This window comes from Phycodurus eques, chromosome 8, assembly GCF_024500275.1.
Source record: "Phycodurus eques isolate BA_2022a chromosome 8, UOR_Pequ_1.1, whole genome shotgun sequence".
NCBI classification, from domain to species: domain Eukaryota; kingdom Metazoa; phylum Chordata; class Actinopteri; order Syngnathiformes; family Syngnathidae; genus Phycodurus; species Phycodurus eques.
In genome coordinates this window covers 18,487,773-18,514,303 of record NC_084532.1, presented here as the reverse complement: position 1 = coordinate 18,514,303, position 26,531 = coordinate 18,487,773, and the positions used below count along the sequence as shown (strand labels likewise).

Genomic DNA, 26,531 nt, shown 5'->3' with positions numbered 1-26,531 from the left:
TCAGCTTTGTGTTCAATTAATATTGATATTTTTCATGCTATTTTTGTTTGGTGGTTTACCATGAGGTTTTCTGATGTAAAACAGGTGCCTTGGCGCAACAAAGGTTGGAAAACACTGGTCTAGATCGGTTCAATAAATCTCCTAAATAAAACCTCATGCATAACATTGACTCCATAAACTTTCATCTCTTGATTAATGGAAACTTTTTTCATCTTTTTGGCTTCAAACACTACCACAATGGGTTTGAATTAAAACGAACAAGATGTGCTCTATCTACAGAATTTCAGCTTTAATTTGAGGGTATTTGAATCCACATCGGGTAAACGGTGCAGGAATTATAACAGCCCATGTATATCGACCACTTTAATGCCTACTCTACTACTTTTATGGGGACTGGCTAGATTCATGCTGGCATTGCGTATCCTCAGGTTGCTGAAGTCGGTCTGACACATCTCTCTCAATAACAAATGATGACTCACAAACGTGAAGCCAAAAGCTAATTTATTTTTAGCATTGTCGCGTGTCTTTTGACGTAGTACTGAAAATATCTGACAGCCAATAAAGTTATTTTTTTTAAAAACATGTCGGCGGTGTGGGACAGACAACACGTAATGCCTGGATCAGACTACAAGACAAATTTTGTCTTTCACGACTACAATAAAATCTTGTATTCCGATACCACCGCATCCCCGTCTTTTACGATCATGGGGCTTTATCTTGTCAACTCAAACGCGACCGGATACACTCGTTACCACAGCCACGACAAAAACAATCGATCGCATTGTGTGTATTATAAGAACAAAATGGGGGAAAACGTGTGCTGGTGGTCACCGGTGCTTGGGACATTATGTTCATTTAAGGCTTGCTTGAGGTATGTTCACATACTTTTAATACGATTTGGCTTGCAAGCAGGCAACAAAACGTTATGTAGCCTACCAAGCTAGTGCTAGCACTAACGGTTGTACCGCCAGTATGTCAAACCATGCTCTGAAGTTTCGGTGTGTGGGAAGTAATTTAATTACAATAAAGTAATTCAACTACAGTATATCCATTATTTCTCTCACGTTGCAATTTTGGTTTGACCTGACTGATTAGAATACAAGACCTGACAAGAGCAGTGATTTCCAATTTTTATTGAGCGAAGGCACATATTTTACAGTTGGAAAATCTCACGGCACACCAACAAACAAAAATGTCACAAAAAAGTAGATGCACAGTAATTACTGTATGTACTTCCTGCCATCTAATAGAAGAGCATTTATTTGTTCTGTCTGTCACTATGCCTCACTGGCATAAATAGAGGAACAAAGATACATTATTTCCTGTTATTGAATAATTTTTTGAGCAGTTAAGTAAAATTTTATAATTTCCCACGGCATACCTGAAGATTGCTCATGGCACACTATTGTGCAACGGCAAACTGGTTGGGAATCACTGGACGGGAGAATGAATACTTTTGAAGATACTAAAATACAGTAAAGCATATCCAGTAAATGGACAAGTCATTTAAATAGACACATTGCTCCATCTTGTGATCGGATCGGTCGGTGATCGGTTATCGCTTTTTTTAAACTCGTTGATCGGCCCTAAAAATCTTGATCGTGTAAAGCCTAGTTATATATATCCTGCGACTGACTGGCGACCAGTCCAGTGTGTACTTGGGCTCTTGCCTTAAGTCAGCTGACCCCAATGTTGACAAGCACTTCAGAAAATGGATGGACGGATGAATTCTTCAGAAAAATTTTGAAGTCTTACAAGGTTTGCTGACGTCACGCATGATAAAAGTTTAAACTCCAGGTTTGGTTACCATATTTCGCTACATCGAGTTCAATTAACACCCCCATGCTGGTAAAGTCTCCCTTGTCTGTTGCAGATGAATAGCATGCAACATTTTATGTAGCACAATTAAATCTTATTTACATTGTCAAGAGCTACCGTGTTTCTCCTGAGCCATTTTACTCCACCCTTAAAAACAAATGCTTATCTTAAATCTTCGATAAGGCTTGGCATATTAACTTAGTAATTAGCACACAGGCTGACAAGGCCTTACGCAACACTTATTGAATGCTACTTGAAGGGGACATATTTCGGAAATTACCTCTTTAATGGCTTGTATCCAAATAGTTGGATCTATGTAGTGTATTCTCACCCAGTAAGTGTGAAATTAAACAACAAAGTAACTCTTTTGTAATCTGCCTACTTCTGAAAATGTGTCTGAGTGAACACTTACGTTTCTCCACATATGACATGATCAGCTAGACTGGGTTAAGTTTCAGAACTGCTTTCAAGCAACCTCTGGATATCCACCATGGGTGCAATGCCCTTGCTATCATGTCAAAGCCCATTAATCACAGATTAGTGTTGGCTAACAGCGGAAGCTTCTGAGCGGCAGACAAGTGATTGCTCTGTGAAGTTGTTGATAGGCTGTGTGGTATTTGTTTTTGGTGATAAGTCCATGCACCACATAGACACAGTGCAGTGAATGAACTGCCGCCTCCATGAGTTCAAATGCTCTGATGGTCTTTACGGGCGTTTGGTTTTTGTTCCACAATCTGGAGTCTGCTTCCGCAGGTAGAAGCAAGCACACTCACTGGCGAGATCCAGGCTGCTCTTACGCATACACTTGCCAGCGAGATGATGAATGGCAGCCCACGGAGCCTTACCCCCTGGTTGTCATGGCAATTAATGCCACACTCGCCACTGGCCCAGCAGTGTATGGGGCAGGATGAGGGTTGGCTAAATTGCACGATATCCCTTGGCACCAGTAATTGTGGTTTTAGAAATAACAGATATTTGAACACTAACAGGGGAGCAACACGTAAACACATAATGTAACAATACTCACACTAGACATATATAAATCTTACATCTTGTAGTAGTAGAAGTTCATTTGTGTCTGCATGACTGTGTTATACCCACTCCCAGAGGTGAAGGCAGGCACACCAGAAAGAGCAGCACAATGAACTGGAATGCAGCAAATTATGATGCACAAACTGCTTAATTCTTTACATTATGTTTAATGATGTTAAGATTCTAACAGTATAGTATGAAAGAGTTCTATTTTTCCTTACCAAAGAACGAGGACATAAATGAAGCTGGAGTGGATTAAGGGAATTTTGAGTCCTTTCAATGGGGAACGTGAGCTTGAGATAAGAGTGGTTTGAGTTACTCGCATCTCAAGGCACCACTGTACATTTAAAAAGTAAGCATCGAGGAGGAAATCAGATGACAGGTGTCATTCAATTGTCGACTCAATTTATTGACATAAGGCCCAGCAGGGCGTGTGGTGCCTGCCTATGGTGTTGTGGAGGATTATTCATAAATGGCAGAGGCACAGGACGTCGGGATATTACAAAGCGGATTAGTAACCGAGGGACGATGTCGAACCTGTCAACAGCTGACTCGATCCCCGCACACATTTGCCTGGTCAGAAAGTTACCTGGTAAGGGGGCGGCGGCTCCAGGTCGGGGTCGGCGCCGTCTCCGTAGCTGGCCCGGTCCGACTGAGATTCGTGGAGCAACGACATGTCGTCCGAAGTTGGCGACTTGAGGCAGTTTCCCATGTTCGGCCGAACTCCTTCCTTATGTTTCCCTCGGCGTCGTTTCTCTTACGTAACACAACGAAAATTTCACAGGCCACTTCTTTCACTGATGTTTTTATGAGCAGCGGCGGCTTTCCAACACAAACGGATGACGTCTGTCCTCCTCTCCCCGACGACGGGAGGTGTGCCTTCGACTCAACAGCACAGCATCCCTCGAGCTAGCCGCTAGCCACACAAAGAGCTAGCTCGCTCCGGCTAGCTAGCTGGAACACTCGCTTTTCGGCTAGAAATACACGCGAATCAGGCTCTTCAAATCCATGAAGTGAAGCCAGGCGAAGAAAGGCCCGACAACCCTCATTCAAACAAATAGTAGTTTCACCCGGAAACCCTCACTTGACTGTCAGGGACTTTCCAGTTTTCAGTCGCACTCGACATCGACAAAAAAGACGGGTGCTGTAGCAACACCAAGCATCGCCCACCGTGAAATCAGCCAATCGGCGCCTGAGTACATACACGCAGCAATTGTTCGCAGCCAATCGGATCGATCACATTGTAATTCTTTGCGAACATAAACAAGAGCGCCGTCTGAGGTGCAATTTGGAAGCATTTTAATTTTTTAAATGGCCGACTACACTCTGAACTCGTCACCAGTCAGTCGCAGGGCACATATAGACACGGACAACCATTTGCACTCACATTCACACCGTCACTGAGTGGAAACTGTACCCACGCTGCCCGCACCAAAGTCAGACGAGTGTACCACTGTTTCTTTAGTCTTTAGTGAGATTTTTCATGAGTATTCTGAAGGTAGTCAATAACATGACTTGAATTATCTTAAACAACTTGCCCAAAATTACACAACAAATGGCATAAAAACAGTGGTTCTTCAACTGGGGTCCCCGCTCCCCCGGGGTCTGCAAAGTATTTTGCAATACATTATGTTGTATTATTGAAAAAAAAAATGCATACATACGGGGAAACCAATTACTCTTCTCTACCTTAGCTTTTGGCTAGTTAAAAGTTCTGATATGATTGCGTGAATAAAGTTTTTATGAACAAAAAGACTCAAATTAAATAAAATGCTGTACAAGAAAACACAAAACAGTGGTTCTCAAACTGAGGTCCCTGGAACCGTGGGGGTCTGCAAAATAATTTGCAATAAATTATGTCGTAACATTTAAAAGAAGTGTATACCCACATATGGGGACTGGTGTACCAATGAAACAAAAAACCTTAGCTGTAGGGCCATTAAAAGCTGATGAATAAAGTTGTTCTTTTTTTTATGTATATATAACAAACTATTACTATTACATATTACTGAAATGAAGTCCTATTTTTTTTCTCGAACAAAACAGATTTTTTGTTTCAAAAATAGTCCTATTTCTTTGAGAATAACAGCATCCTTTCCAGAATTAATAAAAGATGTAATATTACGAGAATAAAGTTGTATTTTTTAAATTCACTTGTCCAAATGACTTTCTTCCCTCTTTGACTTTAATATTATAATAATATTATGGCTTTATGCTGTGAAAATATGACTTTATTCTCACAAGATTATGAGTGTTTATCCCGCTAAAATACGTTTGTCCTTGTGAAGATGAAAACTTTTTGGGATTGAAAAAATATTACTTTATTTTCATAACATCACAACTTTTTTCTCCTTAAAATCGGAATATATCATAAAATAGTATGACATCTCTACTCATATACCAACTTTGTTCTGCGAAATAGGCAACTTTTTAGTGTATTTAGGGATACACATGGTAGTTACGTTTATTTTTGTTAAAAGTTTGAGAACCCCTGGCATAAAAGACAATACATTTTATTTTTTTGTTTTCGTGAGCTTCTTCTCATAATTCCATTTTAATTTAAATTAAAAACATTCAGTATATACAGGAATGTCATTATGCTCAGTGGTAGCCTTATCTATTGCTCAATGCAAATATCACAATGTCACAAAGTTTCATGTTAAAATGTCCAGGTGCAACATAAAGGAAAATACATCATAATACACACTAGAAAATAAAATATAAGTTGTTATTGTAATATTAAGACACATGGAGGAACATTTAAAACATCATGAAAACCAAACCTCCCACTTAACATGAATAACAGTTCTAACGTGAAACACCATCTTGTGTTTCAAGGTTTTCAACCATCATGATGCTGGGGCCCGGCCCATTAAGTCATCCAATCATATTAACATGGTTTCTCTCCTTTCACTATGACATACTGTATTTGTTCAGATACATAATTACACTTTGACATTCCTGTTAAATACAACGATTCAACCCCCTTTACAGGAGGTTGTAATCAAGCACAGCTGATACAGGTGGGCAGCAGGTTAAGGTTCACACTGTAGTGCTTGTCATTTCCCTGTTAAAGATGCAACAGGCGGACAAACACGCGGTCCCCTCACTGCTCCAAGTGAATGGTCTGTTTGTTCAAGCTCAAGTGCTGCTGGATTCTGTCCCACTGGTGGGGGTGGGGGCAGAAGTAAAGGAGGAGGGCTGCCTTTTTAAAAGACACACGGTCATCTGTCCTCTTACAACAGAACAATTTGGGTATAAGGTTCCATTTACTGTATATAAAGCTGCACTCTGGATTCAGTAACTAAGGATGACAGAAATGTTCATCACACTTGTATTGTAAGGGAAAAGTTGGCTAAATGCTTACTTAGCTGTCAGCACATAATGCGTGCATTTTCTTACTAAGGGCAGGAGTTCTACAGATGACCACTAAATGAAATTAAATTGATCATGTAGTCGTAGCTATAGTCATAAACTACAGGTGCATCTAGATAAATTAGAAAATTTTAGAAAAGTTCATTTTAGTAGTTCAATTAAAATGTGAAACTCATATAGATTCATTAAACACACTGGAAATTATTTTTCCAGAGGGCCAATTCCGACCTACGTTTGCAAAAAAAAAAAAGAAAAAAATTAAATTAAATTTAAAAAAAATAGATTATTATTTATGTAATATGATTTATTGACATTGTGCATTTGGAGTTTTTGCTAACTGTAAGATATGGTTTGGACATGAGCAGTAGCGGTACAGTGGATATATTGACAGAAGGATGCTGGAAATTGAGCCGCATGGGTGGAAGCAAAGAGGAACACCAAAGAGGAGATTTATGAATGTGGTGCACAGAGCTGGAGTAAGAGCAGAAGACAGGAAGACGATGTTTCGCTATGGCACCCCTGAATAAGACGTTAGCTTTGAAAAAAAACATGAAATACTTCACTCTGTGTGTAGTTAATCTATGTAATAAACAAGTTTCACTTTTTTAACTGAGCTACTGAATTTTTACATTTAGATGCACACACACACACACACACACACACACACACACACATATATAATATAATATATATATATATATATATATATATATATATATATATATATATCCATCCATCCATTTTCTGTGCCGCTTTTCCTCACTAGGGTCGTGCTGGAGCCTATCCCAGCTATCTTCGGGCGAGAGGCGGGGTACACCCTGAACTGGTCACCAGCCAATCGCAGGGCACATATGAACAAACAACCATTCGCACTCACATATATGGGCAATTTAGATGGAAATGGGACAATTTAAAATTCCCATCTAAATTCCCATCTCTCTCTCTCTATCTATCTCTCTCTATATATATATATATATATATATATATATATATATATATATATATATATATATATATCCATCCATCCATCCATCCATCCATTTTCTGAGCCGCTTCTCCTCACTAGTGTCGTGGGCATGCTGGAGCCTATCCCAGCTATCATCGGGCAGGAGGCGGGGTACACCCTGAACTGGTTGCCAGCCAATCGCACGGCACATACAAACAAACAACCATTCGCACTCACAGTCACACCTACGGGCAATTTAGAGTCTCCAATTAATTAATGCATGTTTTTCGGATGTGGGAGGAAACCGGAGTGCCCGGATATAACCTACCCACGCACGGGGAGAACATGCAAACTCCACACAGATGGGGCCGGGGATTGAACCCTGGTCCTCAGAACTGTGAGGCTGACGCTCTAATCAATCTTCCACCGTGCCGCGCATATATATATAAATGTATGTATACACACACACATAGTACGTGTCTATATACGTGTGTATGTATATGTGTATACATATATATAGATAAATATACACACACTACCACCTTAACGCTGCACAGACCAACTTTTTTTTTTCTTATTAGCTGTAGCGGCACAACCCCGAAAAAAAGCTTTGCTCCTTGAGTGCTCCGTTATTTGAGGCACATGCCTGGACATGCCTCAGCTTCCAATTGATTGAGGAAGTGAAGGCCAGCCAGTGCACGTGTCACACGCTAGATGACACGCTTGATGATCGCCATCAGTGCCACATTGGCACGCCATTGGCGGCAGTTGCTAGTAAAGGAGAAACAAACATGCAAAGGAAAATAAAAAAAATATCCCCTGTTCCTCTTCCCCAAAACCCTCCTGAAGAAGAGATCATTCCAAAACTGTGACGGGGCTGCCTAAAGCCAAGTGGTGCATTGAGGGAGGATGCAGAAGCAGGATCTCAGCTCTTGTGTGCACTCCTCGCTCTTTATGGGCTTGAGGGCACGTAGACTCCATTTTCTCTCGCACCTTTGGCTTTGTGCAGGGCAGCCTGAATACGGAATTGAGTCCGGGATTCCATGGAGTAGTTTTTGTAATTTTGCCTGTACATAAACATAATGTTTAGTTAGCAATCACACTGAGAAAAATGTTATGTATTGTTTGTGCACAAATTTAAAGCATATACAGTGGAAGTTAAACATTTAAATGCCGCCGAAGTTACAATTTGGAATTTTAGTACAATTTTTGGGAAAACAGAACCCTCAATCATACAATTTTGTATGTTTTTTATTTTATTGTTTATTTATTTTACTTGACTTTAATCTCAGTGAGCATCTTAAGGATTTTTCTTTGGCTTTTATTTGCAATGCCACCACAGAATGACAAAGAAGAAAACTGTGAGAACTCAACATGTAACTCAAATTTGCAGGAGATACGGAATGAGCCCTGTTGAAAAAAGCAAAAATCATAGAGTAATTGATGTCCACCCAAAATGGTTTGAAATTGCCTCTGGAAGCCACATGATGGCTGTAAAGCACTTTTTTTCTATTATGCAAGGCTGTGGTCTTACTAAATAAAGCGCCTCCCCTGACTTCAATATAGTATATATTGCTTTGGCCTGAGCACATAATTTTTTTATTTTTCTTTTCTTTTTTATTTTAAAGGTCCCATGCTGTCAAAATAATTTCCCCCCCCCCCATTGTTTTATGCATAACATAGGTCAAAATTAGTCAGTGACCTGGTAAAAAGGATCTCCAAGCAGATATCTGTGTTTTGTTTCTAAATACATTAAATATGTTTGAAGATAAGTGCTGAAAACATTTTTAAAGACTTATAACAATATAGTGCTGGATTGTTGAGATATAGCTGAACCATCTTTCTCACCGTTTGAATTTTCCTGATTTTGTGGGCAGGGCTAAAACATAGGCGTATAGTTTCTAGCGCAAGTTCCCTACCCCACTACACAGTATAAGGACAAAGTGACGTCATTTCGTTTGGCTCCTCAGTTGAGTGTTAGCTGTGCTTAGCTTCCATAACAAGGCCCATTTACCACTCCAGCATGCAGTTAGCAAGCTAACCATGGCTACACCCCGAAAATGTGTCTTTGCTGGATGCCTCAATTTACAGAACAGCTCGGTGATTCTTTTTTTTAAGGTCCCCAAAAATGAGGAAGTAAAAAGCGATGGATTTACTTTTTATTAAAGACACACGTGAATAGCGAGCTGAACATCAACACCACGAGTCGACTCTGCAGTGCGCATTTTACGATGGATAGTTTTGTAAACTTTCACCAGAGACAACATGGCTTTGTGGGTACCTTGATACTAGTGAATAAAAAAAGCAATGGATTGACTTTTTGAAGATACACGCAGATGGCGAGCTTAACATCAACACTACCACCAGCCGACTGCAGTGCGCATTTTACTACGGATAGTTTTATAAACTTTCACCAGAGACAACATGGCTTCGTGGGTAACTTGATACTAGTGAATGTGGTAGTAATATACTATTACTATATATTACAGTAATTAATATATATATACACAATAGATGGATGCTGAAAGCCATACATATAACACAATAAAATGAATAACGGTAAGTAAATCAACCACTGAGCATGCCTTCTTGTGCTGCTCGCTGTTTATTCTTACACTAGTTCATCACGTGCCGTTCAGAACCTCGAAAAGTCGTATGTTGTGACTGTCATAAAACGAGGACCCCCTGTATTGCCCATTTTAGCACTGACTCACTGAGATGTATTAGAGTTCCCTGTCACTTACTTTGCTGTTTCTAGTAGTTTTACAGCTTCATCGTTCCGGCCTTGTTCCAAACATAACAAGCTGTGCTCCAGCATTGCATTGGGAACTAGGTAGTGGTCATACTTGATCTGGGTCTCACTGCAGAAGAAATGGGTGTGATCATTTTTAATAAATAACATACAGATAGAGCATCTATATACGGTCCATTAATGACAGGTACGTTTGTCTGTGAAACGCTTACTTGCAGAGGACAAGAGTAAAGTAGTGTTCGGCCTCATCGTGATGCCCCAAGTGCTTGAGACACAGTCCCTTCAGCAAGCTCAGCAGACACTGATCGTCAAAGGAGAACTCGGACCCTTACAGATGACGAAACTAATTACAAAACTGAGAAGGAACATCCTAATTTATTGTATGTTGATGTTTCCTCATACGTTCCCTGCTTTCAAGTTTTGCCTGCGCCTCGTCCAGTGTCTTCAGCATGTTTTCACTCAGCTCTTTGTGCTTGCCGATGATCGTATAGCCGTTCCAAATGTACATCATCTCCTGGACAAGAAGTGCAGCGAATCAGCCAAACGTCTGTCAACTGTCTTTCTCACCAGATATCCAACACCATAGGTTACATACTTATCCATGATTAGGACGATACATTACATTTCCCTTAATTTTATTTACAGTAAATATTAAAAGTCTACACACCGCTGTTCAATCACCAGGTTTTTGTGATAGAAAAAGTAGATTAAGTTAAATAATTTTCCCACCATTAACATGACCTAAAACCTGTACAACACAATTGAAAAGAGAGGGAAGTAAAAATAACTGAAATACTGTGGTTGCACAAGTGGTCACACCCTCTTAAAACTGTGAGTGTGGCTGTGTTCAGAATTAATCAATCACATTCAAACTCATGTTAAAAGGGAGTCAGCAAACAACGGTCACAAATTTAAGTGCCTCTGGTGAACCCCAAATAACGTTAAGATGTTCTCGTAGGCATACATTGGATATATAATTATGTTAAAAAGGTGACATACATGAATTTTCAAAGGTTATTTTTGAAAAAAATACATTCGCTTGCTGTTTGAATTCTAGAAAAGTGGGTCATGACTATGGAGGACCAATATGGAAGACTAACAGTGCCAAAATAAAATTAACAAATACATCATTAAATAAATAAATATTGTATTCAATTATTTTGATATTTATTCAATTATTTCACATTTTATTTCAATATTTATTTCATTACTTGGTGCATTGAGGCATGATAGGACAAGAAGTCCTTCCCCAAACTGTTGTCACAAAGTTGAAAAAATACAATTGTCCAAAATTAAGAATTAAGATTAAAAGTGAAAGAAACCTAAACTCAATTGCCCAATAAAGAGGTACAGTGGAACCTCAATAGAACGGACCAAAAGGGGCAGGGGGGGGGGTCGCCCGATATAGTCGACTGTCTGACAGACCATTGAAGCGCTTTTTTTTTCAGGCCATATGCACCCATATTATTTGTACAGTACAAAATTATTGTTTTGTAGGTTTTTTTCGTGGCTTAAAATGCCCAGTACAGTAAAAAGTTATTGTTAATAAATATAAAAAAAGCTTGAAAATGCTGGAAAGGTTCACATTTTATCCAAACTTACCACGGCGGTTTGCATGCTCATGGTGGCATTGTTGACGTACAGTACTCATCATGGACGAGTCGCTTTCATGAGGCGTGAGGTATTAGTTTGCTTCCTAGTTCCAAATATGTTGCCAAAGGCGAACGGCTTGACAAAAAAAACTGTTACTGTACCAAAAATAGCATGTTCCAGACTCCAGAGGCTCCTCAGAGTTAACACTGCCACCATGCAACTCTCTCTCTATGCACTGCGAGTTGATGTACAATAGACAATAGATATATCCATCATGACATGGCCACCACGTCCATGCCCCACATTCATAGGCATGGGAATCTTTTGGAATTTATCTTTTATTTTTTTGTATATCTGTGACCCTGTAGTACGTCAGTCCCTTGTCAACGGCAGTTTAAGTGACAAATAAAAACTATTTTTGGAATTGTTCAGTCCCGACGGTCTGTATTATCCAATATCCATTATATTGGGGTCCATTTTATCAATGTTCCACTGTATGTCAAAATATGTTTGCCCATATGTCAAATAAAGTCTTGTATGTTACACCCATGCACTGCGATTTGCTGGCGACCAGTTCAGGGTGTACCCGTAGATAGCTGGGATAGGCTCCAGCACGCCTGCGACCCGAGTGAGGATAAGCGGTACAGGAATTGGATGGATGGATGGATGTTACACCCACGGAAGAAGCACTGACCAGTGGTGGGACAGGAAGAGGAATGGGGTTTTCTGTGAGGTAGCGACGAGCTTTCCTGATGGCAAACTTCTCTGTGGGTAAAGACTTGCCCGCAATTTTCTGCTTCAGTCCCTGCACCTGCCTGCAATGTACATCATATACTGTATATATATAAAAAATGAAAAAAAATCATGATCATCTGTCTTTGATAAGATTACTTACATATCCAGCATAGTATTTAAAAACAACATAAATTTTAGATTTTAATTTAGATCATATACATAGGTTTTAGTCCAGGTTCTCCTCTACAAAGCACAATTGTTAACTTGATGAAGGCATTATGATGGCACCGTTTTATATCGACCATAGTTAATGATCCCCATTTGACTACGTATGAGAGGAATATAAAAACTTCGACGACCTGAACAGAGTGAGCGCGGTCTCCCCGAAGGTTAGACAATCCTCCTCTGTCAGCATGCTGAGGTAGGCTGCTTTCATGTACGCATAGGTGGCCTGAGGGAGGAAAAGAGTGGTTACTGCTGCAGTCTCACACAACCCTCTTTTACAGAATGAAAAAGGAAACAAAAAGAAGAATATACAGGTCCAGGGGCTTGCTTTCTCAGCAATGGTGGTATTATAGGTTTTTTTGGTCTCAATAAAAGAATACAGAGGGATGGCATATTTTTTTCCTGACAGACTCCTACGACTTGCCAAAAATATTATCTATCGATCCACTTTGTACATTATAGCGTTTGTCCTCATTTAGAGAGGCACAGTACCCTCTGCACCGGTCCCCAGCCAATTTGAAGGGCAAATACAGACAAACCACAATTCACACTTACATAAACACCTCAGGGCAATTTAGTCTTGAGTTGAATTGACATACATGTTGTTTGAATGTGGGAGGAAGCAGGAGTGCCGAAAGAAATCTCACACAAGTGTGGGGAGATTAAAAAAACTCCAAGGAAGGCCAGAGCTGATATTTCAACCCTGAATGGCAGAATGGTCCACCGTGCTGCCCAAGTGATTTATTTTAACAATAATAGGATACAATCAGTGTATTTTGGAGGCCTTTAGGCAAGAGTATTGGTCTGCAAACACCCCACTATCTTGCTCAAAAAGTAAACTTTTTTTGTTTTCCAATTAAATTGCATGCTGATAGCCCACCTTGGACCAGGAGTTCTCCTTGCTGAGTAGGTCGGCGTAGAAGTAGGCCATTTTCCAGTGTCGCTGATATGTGAAGCACCACATCAGCTCCCAGTAGCACATGTGATGGAACTGCTTCCACTCCTGCTGCGCCTCGCAGCACTCCTCAAAACGCTTGATAGCCTGACAGAGAGACACACGTCAACATCACTGTGTTTCGTTTGCTTTGTGTTCAGGGTTACATTTGAATGTTGATATTGTCCCCACTTCACAATATTGTCCCCACTGATGATCGTCTCTTTGTCTGCATGTACTGTTAACAGTCCAAAAGCACCATGAAAATATGATTTGTTACTTTGCGCTCTATAATTCGTAGACCAATGATACCTGTAATCTAAAATGTCTGCCATTTTGAGTAACGAGTAATCTAACACGTTACTATATTCAGAAGTCAGATTTCAGTTAGTCTATCAAGTCAATGTTTGTTACTACTAATTATGCAATAACTCATAATAAGCAATCAAAGGCTACTGATGGCTTGAAGAATGTCATGTCCAACAGCAATTTGCTAGGTTGGCAAGCCCCCTTCTACCATCTATTGTGTGTGTGCGACGGGGGAAGGAATCAGGAAAAGCAGTGAAACTATTCTGTCTTTCCACCTCTCTCACATACACACACACTATGACATCACCATGCAAGATTATTTGGGCCACTTTTAAATGGTATGCAATAACCCGCTTCAATTGGTCAGGGTTGAAGTCAGCTGTGGTGACGCCCACACCAGCGCAGTCGTCCAATTTTAAATGTGTTGGGGGTACGCTGGTCCACGAAACTACCAAAACCGGGTCAAGCTCGGGTCCTTGGAGAATGGGCAGACAGATACACGATAGCCACAGACATGTGGGGTGGATCAAATGTATTGTCAAATGTAAATCTGTATTTCATTCAGAAATATGTCAAAAGTGGACATCAAACCCTCTGAATCATCCTCTATTAGACATTCCTGTAAATTCTACAGTTATTTACCACACACCTTGCAGTAAAATCATTTAAAGTGATTTTACAGTAATTTACTAGTCTTCACTGCATCATGGGATGTTGGTTGATGTCACACAGAGAGTAACAGAGAGAATAACACTGATCAAGTGTGTTTATGTTACACATAGTTCATGGAATACGTGTCTTATTCAACTGGCAAATTACATGTATGTTGTACTTTTTTTCATGAAACCCTGACTGTGGGTTGTGTGCAATAGAGTGACATCCCGGTAAATTCTGCTCAATGCTAAGTGTTACCTAGCCTATTTCTTCTGCAAGCCAAACGGGTTTCTGTGTACCTCATGTAACACATCAGCACCACAATCAATACAAACATTGATTTGACACTGTTGTCAGTAAGTTAATATAATTTAAGTTTAAAGTAACTTACTGGCAACAGGGGGAGCACATGCACGAACGATTGCGCACATGGGTGGGAATGGATTTATGAGGTCCACAAAAATACTTAAGTCACCTGTGGTTTTCACCAGCTCATACTGTATGTATTTAGTCAACTCGAGCAATTGGCCAGTTGCTCGAGTCACGCATTGATCGCTCTTTCCATGCATGCAAGACCATCAGCCTCACTTAAAGGAAATGAATAAGCTGCTTTGATTGGCGGCCAATAAAGTTGGCTGTGTTCATGCCTACCAGCGCAGACAGCCCCTTTGGTTGAATAGGACAGCTGCGCGCCTCTGTGAGATTACAACAAAGCAACCAATGTACAGTCCTTGCGGAGTACTATATGCATAAATAACAAAAAATTAGTTCAAACCATCATTAAGGGAGATGTTGGCTCAGTGAGCATTTAAAGCGAGTGTGGACAATGTATGGTTCGCTGGCAAAATAGAGCCCGCTCCATTCTTTAATCCAGCCTACCAAGCATTTACATTACCAAGAGTCCTGTAATTTTTGTTAAATTAACTAGACATACATTGAAACTATTTTTCTTAAACCGCATCTGCGAAAGACTTGGCTAATCTGTTACTTTTAAAAAGCAAATGTGGCCCTTGAGCACAAAACTTATCCTACCGCTGATCTAAAGGATTACCTTCACAAGGGTGTTTTGCATTTTATTTTGCTTTTTTTTTTATGTCAACACAAAAGGGAAGCAGCTATGGGAGAGGAATGTGTGACCATTCACAAACATAGAACATATTGTGACATGTAAAAGGGTCTGACTGCTCAGTACAATATGAGCAATATAATTAAAGTCATAACTATGTCAATTCTTTACAATTTTCAGTTTACTTACACCATCCAGATTGCCTTTGATCTCCTCGATTCGACCAGCAAAGAACAAGAAGATTGATCCCTACGATATAAACAGCCCAGATTTCTTAGCCATGTGACACACTAAACAACACAACTGAGTGAAAAAGCCCACACAGCTTGCACACCTTAGGGTATTTCTTGAGATATGGTTGCAACAGTTTTTCTGCGTCTTCTACGTCTCCTTCTCCGGTGCCTGCAGGTCACATAACGCATGTAATGCCAAAAAAAATTAGTAAATGATTTACCGCCAGGTGCATCACGTGTGTGTGTGTGTGTGTGTGTGTGTGTGTGTGTGCGTGTATATAGTGTATGTGTATGTTTACTTGCCTAGAATAAAGCTCATAAAGGTGTGATAACAGAGCAGCAGCATGTTACATAAGAATGCCCTGAATGTGCTTTCTGCACAGCCCTCCTGAAGCTGCTGGAGGCCAAACTCCTGCATACAATTAGACACAATGTGTAAAACATTACATTTGAATTGTTTTATGAATACAATGATAAGCAGTGTCTGTGTATTTTATTTAAAAACGCCCAAGGACACTTTACAAACAGTAGTTAAAAGTATAAAATCCATAAAATATATATATATATATATATATATATATATATATATATATATATATATATAAAATAAAAGTATAACAGTTCAATACAATATGCCAGACTAAAAAAAAGTGTGAAGGGAGTCAATATGTCAGTGGAATTGAGGAGGTCTTCGACGTATTCTCCCCATCAACTCCCCACGTCCCAAGTCAAGGTCAGCAGGGCCCCATCACCACTATACACAGCATTGATGTGATCCTGAGATACCAGATGGTAGACCGTGTTTATCTTGAAGCTGTCAAGAAGTCTTTCTCCATGGGCTCACCAAACTCCTCCCACACCCAAATTTGTGCCTCAGCCACCACCAAAGATGCATTCCACAAGTACCCTTATCAGGAGTCCCATATGCCAAAAAGGCATGATAGGACTCCTTCTTCAGCTTGACAGCATCCCTCACTTCTGGTGTTCACCAACGGGTTCGGGGATTGCCGCCACAACAGGCACCGACCACCTTACGGCCACAGCGCTGGTCAGCCACCTCAGCAATGGAGGTGCGTAACATGGCCCACTCGGACTCAATGTCCCCTGCCTGACGTTCCCTGCAGACCCTCACAATATGTTTGGGCCTGCCAGGTCAGACCAGCATCTTCCCCCACCATCGGAGCCGACACACCACCAGGTGGTGATAAATTGACAGCTCCGCCCCTCTCTTCACCCGAGTGTCCAAGGCTGCAGGTCTGATGACACGACCACAAAGTTGATCATTGAACTGCGGCCTAGGCTGTCCTAGTGCCAAGTGCACATATAGACACCCTTATGCTTGAACATGGCGTTCGTTATGGACAATACGTAATGAGCACAGATGTCCAATAACAGAACAAAATTCAAGTTCTCGGGGGGCCGTTCCTCCCAATCACGCCCTTCGAGGTCTCACTGTCATTGCCCACGTGAGCATTGAAGTCCCACAACAGAACGATGGAGGCCCCAGCGGGAGCGCTCTCCAGCACCTCCTCCAAGGAGTCCAAAAAGGGTGGGTACTCTGAACTGCTGTCTGGTGCATAGGCAAAAACAACAGTCATGACCCGTCCCCCCACCCAAAGGCGGAGGGAGGCTACCCTCTCGTCCACCGGGGTGAACCCCAATGTACAGGTGCCGAGCCAGGGGGGCAATAAATGTACCCACACCTGCTTGGTGCCTCTCAACATGACCAACCAGTGGAAGTTGAGTCCAACCCCTCTCAAGAGGACTGGTACCAGAGCCCAAGCTGGGTGTGGAGGCGAGCGCGACTATATCGAGTCGGAAGTTCTCAACCTCACACATCAACTCGGGCTCCTTCGCCGGCAAAGAGCTGACATTCCACGTCCCTAGAGCCAGTTCCTGTTGCCGGGGATCAGATTGCCAAGGTCCCTTCGCAATCGGGGACCCACGTTACCCTTTCAGGCTGCGCCCGGCCATGGGCCTGCACCATCCGGCCACCAGGCACTCGCCTTCGAGCCCCACCTCCAGGCCTGGCTCCAGAGGCAAGTTATTTACAGCCAGGGCACATTTTGAGTTAAAGTATTTTTTAAAAGGATATGCTGAGGGGGAAATGATAGAAGTTGTGTTAGTGATATTAATACAAAACATTGGCCTTGAAAATTTTTATATCCTCAAAAATCTTTTGCCACATTCCAAAAGAACCTAGTAAACTTCTAGCATAATTTGGACATTCTTATCAAGTATAGAGTAAGAACATTGCAGATATGCATTTATTTTGAAGAATGGAAAGATTGAATATAAATTATTTTAGACAGGGGCGTCAAACAACTGTCCCGAGCACTTTGGGGTGCCCCTGCCAAAAGGACCACCCCCATCACCACCACCATAATCAACGTACGTAATCAACCCCTAAACTCGTGCTACACCCCTGCTTTTAGACAGGGACTTTTAGTCAAAATTTAAAGAAAAAAAATGGACAAAATATCAAATATTAACACCACTTAAAACAACTACTTTGACCAATTTCCTATGTCATTTCCAGTTAAAAAATACAAATAAATACAAAATCACTCGACTCAAACTTTGGCCTGGGTCTGACCGCAATTTTGGCTTTAACTTTTTGGGATGCCTTCAAAACTCATATTCCAGACATTCGTGTATCTTAAACTCTTTTAGCACATGTCAAGGGAACTCACCTTATTACCTGAGAAGCCCACAAACTCCAGCAGCTTGAGCATCCGTGTTGGCAACATGGAGATCATCTACGTGAGGAAGAGAGGCAAAGGAACGGAAGAGCTCAGATTGTTGCTGTGTCAGCAGGTTTATGCTGACAGGTTTTGCATCACAGTGTGCATGTCTACTGAGTGTTTGAAATCACCAGTGTATTGTTTGTTTACGTTTGGTTGCATTTGAGACATTTTTAACACTGTTACCAGATTAAAGGCTCCGACTCCCAATTTGACTCCACCCTCAAAATGACCATGATTGTCACCACGACTGTACGCAGTGGACTCGAGCACTCTGTGGAGCTCTCTGTGGTTTAGATGAAACAGAGAATAAGTTAGTCAAGAAAATTACATTTTGACAGAGTGACGAGAAAGGTTTACAGTCTGACACTCACTTGTACGTCTGATAGCTGTTCCTCACTTTGATTCCTCCTTTGATGAAACTGATCATATTTTCATCCTGCGGCGAAGTAGTCAAAGGATGACACAATAAAATCATAATCCGTAATTACACTGGGGTACAAAAAACTGCAGGTTGTTTATGGTTTTTCTCAACTGATTTAGGGACAATTTTGTATCGCTGAATCCAAAACGATACCCGTTTCTCTTGTTCAGGTCAGGTTTTAATGTCAAGTTGTAAACAGTTTAATCGTCAAATGTCGCAAACTTTGCTTACTGTAAATTGACAAGTAGACACGGATAAAAGTAAGTAACTGTTACTTGAATGTTACAACATCATTGTTCAAAAGACAGGGCATGAACCACCGTTCATTTACACCTCTAAAGCGGAAATGCCTGTACATGTAAACAAAAACATGTGGCCATAGTTCAAAAAGCTGACCTGATTGAGTAAACCCAATGTGATCTTTGGATTCAGCACATCAACATTGTTCAAAATCAGCTTAAAAATCTTAAATAATACATTTTTTGTTGACCAAGCAAGTTAGAGGAGGCCGCTATACTGACCTGAAGGAAGGTGAGCGCTGCCCTCTGCAGGAGGCACTCAGCATAGCAGACTTCAGCATGGATCTCGTCTGCGGTGAAAATGTCATTTATGTATGTTATGAGTCAGCACAACGCTCGCACGCACGCACGCACACAAACACACTCACGCTCACTCTTTCTCGCACAAACACTTACACACTCTTACCCTCTCTCTCTCTCCCTGACACACCCTCACGCACACACAGTCTCTCTCTTTCTCTCTCTCTCACATGCACACACAAACACACACCTTCTGTAAAGCCCTTGGAGAAGCTCGACTTCTTCCGGTACCTGATGAGGAGAGCAAACATAATCAGTTTCTGCCCTGCACTTCTGTGCTTATCTGGTTTCTGTTTCCTGTATAACACTAGCCTCTTTTATTCCCGCTGCACACCGAGCGACACAGCAAAGAGTTTGCATGAGTGGCCGACTGTCGGCCGCCAGTTTTGCTGCGATGCGAAAACGGAATTGTAGATGAATGGCGTCACAACATCCCAGATGTAAATGGCAATCAAGAATGATTTGTGTCCGCATCAGCGCAAACTTCGGCGAGCTTCCTAATTGGCTATTGCTCTGTTTTATGCCCCGATCACGGGGACCGCGGCGCGGTCGAACTCAGTTTTGAGCATAAACATAATTATTTCTGATCATAAATAATGAACAGGTTTAACATTTACAATTGCCCGGTGCATGGTTTTGTTATTTTCTAAAAAGGGGACATATTTTGGAAAACTGACTGTTTAATTGCTTGTATGCTTGGGTCAGAGTGTCTGCCCACCCATCAAACGTATCTTTTGTTATGTGCTGATTTCTGAAAATGTCGCACATTGAGTTTCTCCACTTATAACTGAGCTGACGTAGGGTGACGATAGAGCCACCATTTTCACTGCAGTCGCCGGACTACACAAAAGTACTGTATGACCCTGTCAAAGCCAAAATGCGAAACATCAACATGGAGGTGAGTTTGTGTGCGTGTACAATGTGTCCACTGCATGTGCCATATGCACAGACCTGCCACACCAGAGATTCTCAAAATGTGGTACAGGTACAAATAGAAACCCAAGTACAGTTCAGTTGCGTTTAAGCTTTAGATAAAACACATTTTAATTTAATCCTTGAGAACAGTTTAAAAAAAAAAAAAAAGTATCTTAAATACAATTTAGATGTAACCTTTATGCGTAATACATTTAAATACATTTTTTAAGTAGTGTTTTATTTTTCTACATTTAAACACATTGTTAATGTTAATGCTTAAACTGCATAATGTCATATTGCTTACAATAATATGAAATACACTTCTTAAGATTAAAACCGCTGCCTTATTTTTGATGAACAGTATTTTAATGTTGTCATCATGGTGGTACTTAGAAATACTTTTTTTTTTTTTTTTAAACATTTTCAGGTGGTACTTGGTGTAAAACGTTTTACGCTGTAAAACGTTTAAGAACCACTCCAGTACACGTGTAATTCGGCAATTTGTTGAAGTGCTGCGTTCACAAGTGAAAAGAGAATCAAATCTTGTTGATGCTTGCTTCATGGGGTGTCTATATACACTGTTAGACATTTCATTGGGTTTTCACAGTAATTACTATTATTATTATTTTTCACAATTAATTACAGTCACTGACAACAGTGTCAAATCAATGTTTCTTTTCATTGTGGGGCTGATGAGTTACACAAGGTAAACGGGAGCTCTTTTAGCTCGCAGAAGAAATAGACCCGGTAACGATTATCTTAGCTTCACTTAGCATACAGCAGAACTGACCGGGATGTCACTCAAGCCACAGTCAGGGTTTCATGAAAAAAAGTGCAACATACATGCGCGAGAGTTTAATAAGACACACATTCAACAAATTACAGGTAACATAAACACACATGATCAATGCTACGTTAATCCTTTTTGTTCATGAACATGAAGGATTAAGATCTTTATTACAGCAACAGTTCAACATTTGATGGCACAATGCATGCTGGGAGCACACAGCTTCACAATTCTGTCCATCCAGCCATCCATTTTCTGTACCACTTTATCCTCACAAGGGTCGCGGGCGTGCTGGAGCTTATCCCAGCTATCTTCGGGCGAGAGGCGGGGTACACCCTGAACTGGTCACCAGCCAATCGCAGGGCACATAGAAACAAACAACCATTCGCGCACATATTCACACCAACGGGCAATTTAGAGTCTTCAATCAAACTACCATGCATGTTTTTGGGATGTGAGAGAAAACCCACGCAGGCACGGGGAGAACAGACAGGGCCGGGATTTAAACCCCGGTCCCCAGAACTGTGAGGCAGATGTGCTAACCAGTCACCACTGTGCCGCCTCCTTCACAATTCTGCTGCATGCAAAATACAGTCACTCTCTGAGTGACCAAAATCCCATCATGCAGTGGAAACAGAAACCTTCTATTAAGACACCTTGGAATTGTTTTGAATTATGAAAAAAAAGGCATGTCTCCCTTAAGTAGAGCATTTTCAATACATTTTCCAGTGACAAAGTAACTATATTATTTTACTGTTGACTATGGCACAGCTTTTTTTGGGGGAAAAAAACAATGTACTGTAGTTCGCCACTGTATGTAAATGTCAAAATCAACTGTGTTTCAACTGGCCTTTATCATAGTAAAGCAAAGTCTCACCGCTGGCAAATAGACTGGGCCTCCTTCATGGTGTTTCCTGCCTCCAGGATGTGTCGGGGTTCAAAGGTCATCATGGCCTGCATTTCTAAGAAGGTGGCGTAGGTCAGGGCATGATACATACTGACTTTGATTCTGTGAAAGTAAAATGACAGTGAATGATCAGGCAAGGGGACGTGCCATGTTCGAGAACACACTCATTAAGAACGGATATGGTTAGAGAGAGAACCAAAAGATTAAGTGAATATTAAAGCCTTTACTCTGATGTGTGGGCACATGGGTGAAATTGGTTACTTAGAACACCACCCCCCCCCAAAACACCACAACACAAAAAACCTTGTCCATCTATTTATACCTGTGGCTGCTGGCCTGTCACGTCACCCCCGGGAAATAAAAACTTTGCCCGCACAAGCTGAAGAGTGCTTGACGTCATCGAAGTTCTACTTGTTGTTCCAGTTGTAAACCATTACCAAATGATGATTAAGGAGAAAATAATTTAGTCAAACAAAAAAGGCACAAAAGCAACCTCAGGACAATGTTTACTTACACTATGTTCATACAAAATGATCTTCTGTGTAGCCAAACACACCTATTGAGCTCCACAGAGATTTGTGCACTAACGTTGTATTGTTGTTTCTCACCACCCAAAAAAAACTACTTGCACAGACACGCTTTTGATAGATAGCTACATCAGGCATCCTCAATTCAAAGGATCTAGTTTCAGAAAATGCTTTCACGCTTAGTGTTATAATTCATTCCCATATCGTTGTCGTCACATAAAGATTGTCAAATAAAATAAAAAACATGCAATTATAAACTTCAGTATTGCAGCAATAGCTATTGTTTCATACTTAACTGGAAAGACTAATTTATGTTAAAATCTGCATTTAAAAGTTCTCTTGAACAAATGGAAGAATATTCAAACTGAACTACTGTTAACATCTGCACGCCTTTGTTCATTTGTTTTTTACTGTAGGTCTGTATTTACCCTGAACTTTCTTCGACCCTCGCAATCACCCACTCACAAAGCTGCTATGTCGGAAAGCTTTACAGGTTAAAATAAGACTACTGTAAATCCTCCAAAAGTTGATTAAATTACCAGAAGCAGCAGCGTGACACTCACAGAAAACAGGATCCGAGTAAGAGGCAGATGAGAAAGCTTTTAGGAGGGAACTTTAAGGCGAGTTGCATAGCTGGTAAGAAAGGGGGAGAATTACAAACATTTCACAGCAGCAGTCCAAATTTTTTTCAAGTCTGAGTGAGGGTTTACACGAGATGCTGAGATTGGGTCCACCTCATTATAGTAACCCCAGCTGGACAGAACAAGTTGTATAGCTCTGGGCATCTTGGTAACAATATAGGCGTGCAGTTATGATTTCTTCGATGTCAAATAATGACACTGTGAACAGTTTAAAAGGAGCACTTAAATTCTCAAAGAAATTGTCTGCAAAACAATATAAAAACAAGACACTAACACCACTGATGGCTCTCTAAGCTTGTTTTATGGTGGGAGTTTGTATGAGTCTGAACTGCATGTCCATTATCCATCCATTTTCTTTACTGCTTGTCGTCATTAGGGTCGCAAGCAGGTTCCTTCAGATGCTTTTTCCTTCAGCTGAGTGCTTCAATGACTGTGACTGATGCAATAGAAAAGGTGATGATGTCATCACTCAGCAATTTAATGATAGTAGATAATAGGACTTCTTTCAGAGTTGAGTATTACATACGCAACAATGCATCTTTACTGATGCCATGGTGCATTAAAACAGAATAATTAATTCAATCAAGAATTACCCTGAAAAGACACACAAGATGAGACCATGTAATGAAGTCTGAGTTTAGGATTAAGGTTCCTGACATCACGCAGAACATTTCAAATCAACCCAAGAACACAGTTAACTCTGTAAAGATGTCAGTCCAATCATGACAAAAAGGAGTTCTTTACACAAACCAGCGCTGAAAAGTAAAAAGTAGGCTGGTGGGAACGGGTGGGGAGGATAAAGGTAAGAATGTGATGAAGCCTCTGATGACCGAGGAGAAAAGCAGTCAACAATGTAGTAACTTGATGACATGGTGTTGGTTACCAGAACTGGACGCAACAGATGTTAGTGAATACAGCTTCAAGCAGCACACCAAAAATGTCAGCTCAATGTCTATGTCGCCTAAACTAGCTCGTGATAGTCAAACAGATAACTTGGAGAATCAGAATTACAATACAGTAGGGCTGCAACTAATGATTATTTTAATAATCGATTAATTTGTCAATTATTTTTTTAATTATTGGATGAATCAGAGGTAAAACATTTTTAATTTTCAACTCTTTATTCAAAAACAGGACATTGTTTCAAATTGACACTGCATAAAATGTACAAACATGAATTGATCACGATTCAGTTACTGGTTTGGTGCGTAACGTCGGAAAATGGGCAAAAATGTTGATCGTTTTCCAAAGTAAAAACCCAAATTCCAATGAAGTATGGACGTTGTGTAAAATTTGAATTTAATAACATTTTAAAAATACAATGATTTGAGCGGAACGGTGAATGACTGGTTAGCACACCTGCCTCACAGTTCCGAGGGCCCGAGTTCAAATCCGGCCTCGCTTGTGTGGAGTTTGCATGCTCTCCCCAGGCCTGCGTGGGTTTTCTCCGGGTACTCTGGTTTGCTCCCACATTTCCAAAACATGCATGATAGGTTAATTGAAGACTAAATTGGTAGGTATGAATGTGAGTGTGAATTGTTGTTTGTTTATATGTGCCTTGCGATTGGTTGGCGATCAGTTCAGGGTGTAACCCGCCTCTCGCCCAGAGTGAGTTGGGATAGGCTCCAGCACGCCCGCGACGCTAGTGAGTATAAGCGGTACGGAAGATAAATACAATGATTTGTAAATCCTTTTCAACCTATATTCACTTGAATACACTACAAAGACAAGATATTTAATGTTCAAACTGATGAACTTGATAATTTGTTCTGTTGAAAATATTCACTCATTTTGAATTGAATGCCTGCAACATGTTCCAAAAATGCTGGGACAGGGGCATGTTTACCACTGTGTTATATCACTTTTCCATTCACAAAGCATTTGGGAACTGAGGACACTAATTGTTGAAGCTTTGTTGGTGGAATTTTTCCCATTCTTACTTGATGTACAATTTCAGTTACTCAACAGTCCGGGGTCTCCGTTGTCATATGTTGCGGTTCATAATGCGCCGTAATAATGCATAATGCACATTCTCCATGAGACAGATCTGGACTGGTGGCAGGCCAATCTAGTACTCACATTCTTTTACTAAGAAGTCACGCTGTTGCAACAGATGCAGAATATGGTTTGGAATTGTCTTATTGAAATAAGCAGGGACATCCCTGAAAAAGATGTTGCTTGGATGGCAGCATATGTTGCACCAAAACCCGTATGTATCATTAAGCATTAATGGTTCCTTCACAGATGCGCAAGTTACCCATGCCATGAAGACAAACACACCCCCATACCATCACAGATGCTGTATTTTTAACTTTGCACTGATAACAGTCCGGATGGTCCTTTTACTCGTTGGCCCAGAGGACACGACGTCCATGATTTCCAAAAGCAATTTGAAATGTGGACTCGTCAGACCACAGCACACTTTTGCACTTTACGTCAATCCATGAGCTCAGGCCCAGAGAACTCGGTGGCATTTCTGGGTGTTGTTGATATATGGCTTCTGCTTTACATGGTAGCGTTTTAACTTGCATTTGTAGATGTAGTGACAAACTGTGTTACCTGACAATAGTTTTTTGATGTGTTCCTGAGCCTATGTGGAAATATTTACTCAATGATGTGTTTTTGTAATGCAGTGCGGCCTGTGGGATCGAAGGTCACGAGCATTCAATGTTGGTTTCTGGCTTTGCCACTGCCGTGCAGAGATTTCTCTCTTCTCTGAATCTTTTGATGATATCATGGACCGTAAATGATAAAATCCCAAAATTTATTGCAATTGTACGTTAAGAAACGTTCTTAACCCTTTGGACAATTTGCTCACGCAGTTGGTCACAAAGTGATGAACCTTGTCCAATCCTTGCTTGTGAACAATTGAGCGTTTCAGGAATGCTGCTTTTGATTCCAATCTTGACACTCACCTGTTTTCAATTAACCTATTGACCTGTGAAATGTCAAGGCTGAAAGGTTTTTGGAGCAATCCTCAACTTTTCCAGTCTTTCGTTGCCCCTGTCCCAGCTTTTTTGGAACGTGTTGCAGGAATCAAATTCCAAATAAGTGAATATTTTCCCAAAAACAATAACATTTCTCAATTTGAACATTAAATATCCTGTATTTGTAGTATATTCAATTGAATATAGGTTGAAAATTATTTGCAAATCATTGTATTGTATTTTCATTTATGTTTTACACAACGTCCCAACTTCATTGGAATTTTTGTAAAATGTTTTCAAATGTCTTATTTTGATTAAACACAAACATAATCATTCTGCTTTCATGACTACACAGATCAAAGAATATTTACTGGCTGAAATTCTGAGG

The 26,531-nt window shown here is 40.6% G+C and overlaps 2 protein-coding genes across 5 annotated transcripts in view; both read right to left on the bottom strand.

Moving 5' to 3' along the window:
• Positions 1-4,008, bottom strand: part of rnf11b (ring finger protein 11b) — a 44,953-nt gene extending 40,945 nt beyond the window's left edge. For all 3 annotated transcript variants that reach the window (XR_009769000.1, XR_009769001.1, XM_061682929.1), the window contains exon 1: positions 3,440-4,008. Coding sequence is in view for 1 of the 3 variants with exons in the window: in XM_061682929.1 (XP_061538913.1) it covers positions 3,440-3,562 (123 nt within the window). In the remaining 2 variants the exon portion in view is untranslated. The remainder of the gene's footprint in view (positions 1-3,439) is intronic.
• Positions 4,009-5,164: 1,156 nt separating this feature from the next.
• Positions 5,165-26,531, bottom strand: part of ttc39a (tetratricopeptide repeat domain 39A) — a 36,838-nt gene continuing 15,471 nt past the window's right edge. Inside the window, exons 5-21 of one of the 2 annotated variants that reach the window (XM_061683940.1) lie at positions 23,139-23,208; positions 22,019-22,150; positions 19,630-19,670; positions 19,362-19,429; positions 18,791-18,855; positions 18,603-18,702; positions 18,366-18,431; positions 15,976-16,084; positions 15,774-15,841; positions 15,629-15,688; positions 13,357-13,518; positions 12,611-12,702; positions 12,211-12,331; positions 10,326-10,437; positions 10,136-10,250; positions 9,916-10,032; positions 5,165-8,238 (exon numbers count right to left, since the gene is read on the bottom strand). In XM_061683940.1, coding sequence (XP_061539924.1) covers positions 8,124-8,238; positions 9,916-10,032; positions 10,136-10,250; positions 10,326-10,437; positions 12,211-12,331; positions 12,611-12,702; positions 13,357-13,518; positions 15,629-15,688; positions 15,774-15,841; positions 15,976-16,084; positions 18,366-18,431; positions 18,603-18,702; positions 18,791-18,855; positions 19,362-19,429; positions 19,630-19,670; positions 22,019-22,150; positions 23,139-23,208 — 1,613 coding nt within the window. In that variant the 3' untranslated portion in view covers positions 5,165-8,123. The remainder of the gene's footprint in view (positions 8,239-9,915; positions 10,033-10,135; positions 10,251-10,325; positions 10,438-12,210; positions 12,332-12,610; positions 12,703-13,356; positions 13,519-15,628; positions 15,689-15,773; positions 15,842-15,975; positions 16,085-18,365; positions 18,432-18,602; positions 18,703-18,790; positions 18,856-19,361; positions 19,430-19,629; positions 19,671-22,018; positions 22,151-23,138; positions 23,209-26,531) is intronic. The other variant, XM_061683938.1, reaches the window with a different exon arrangement.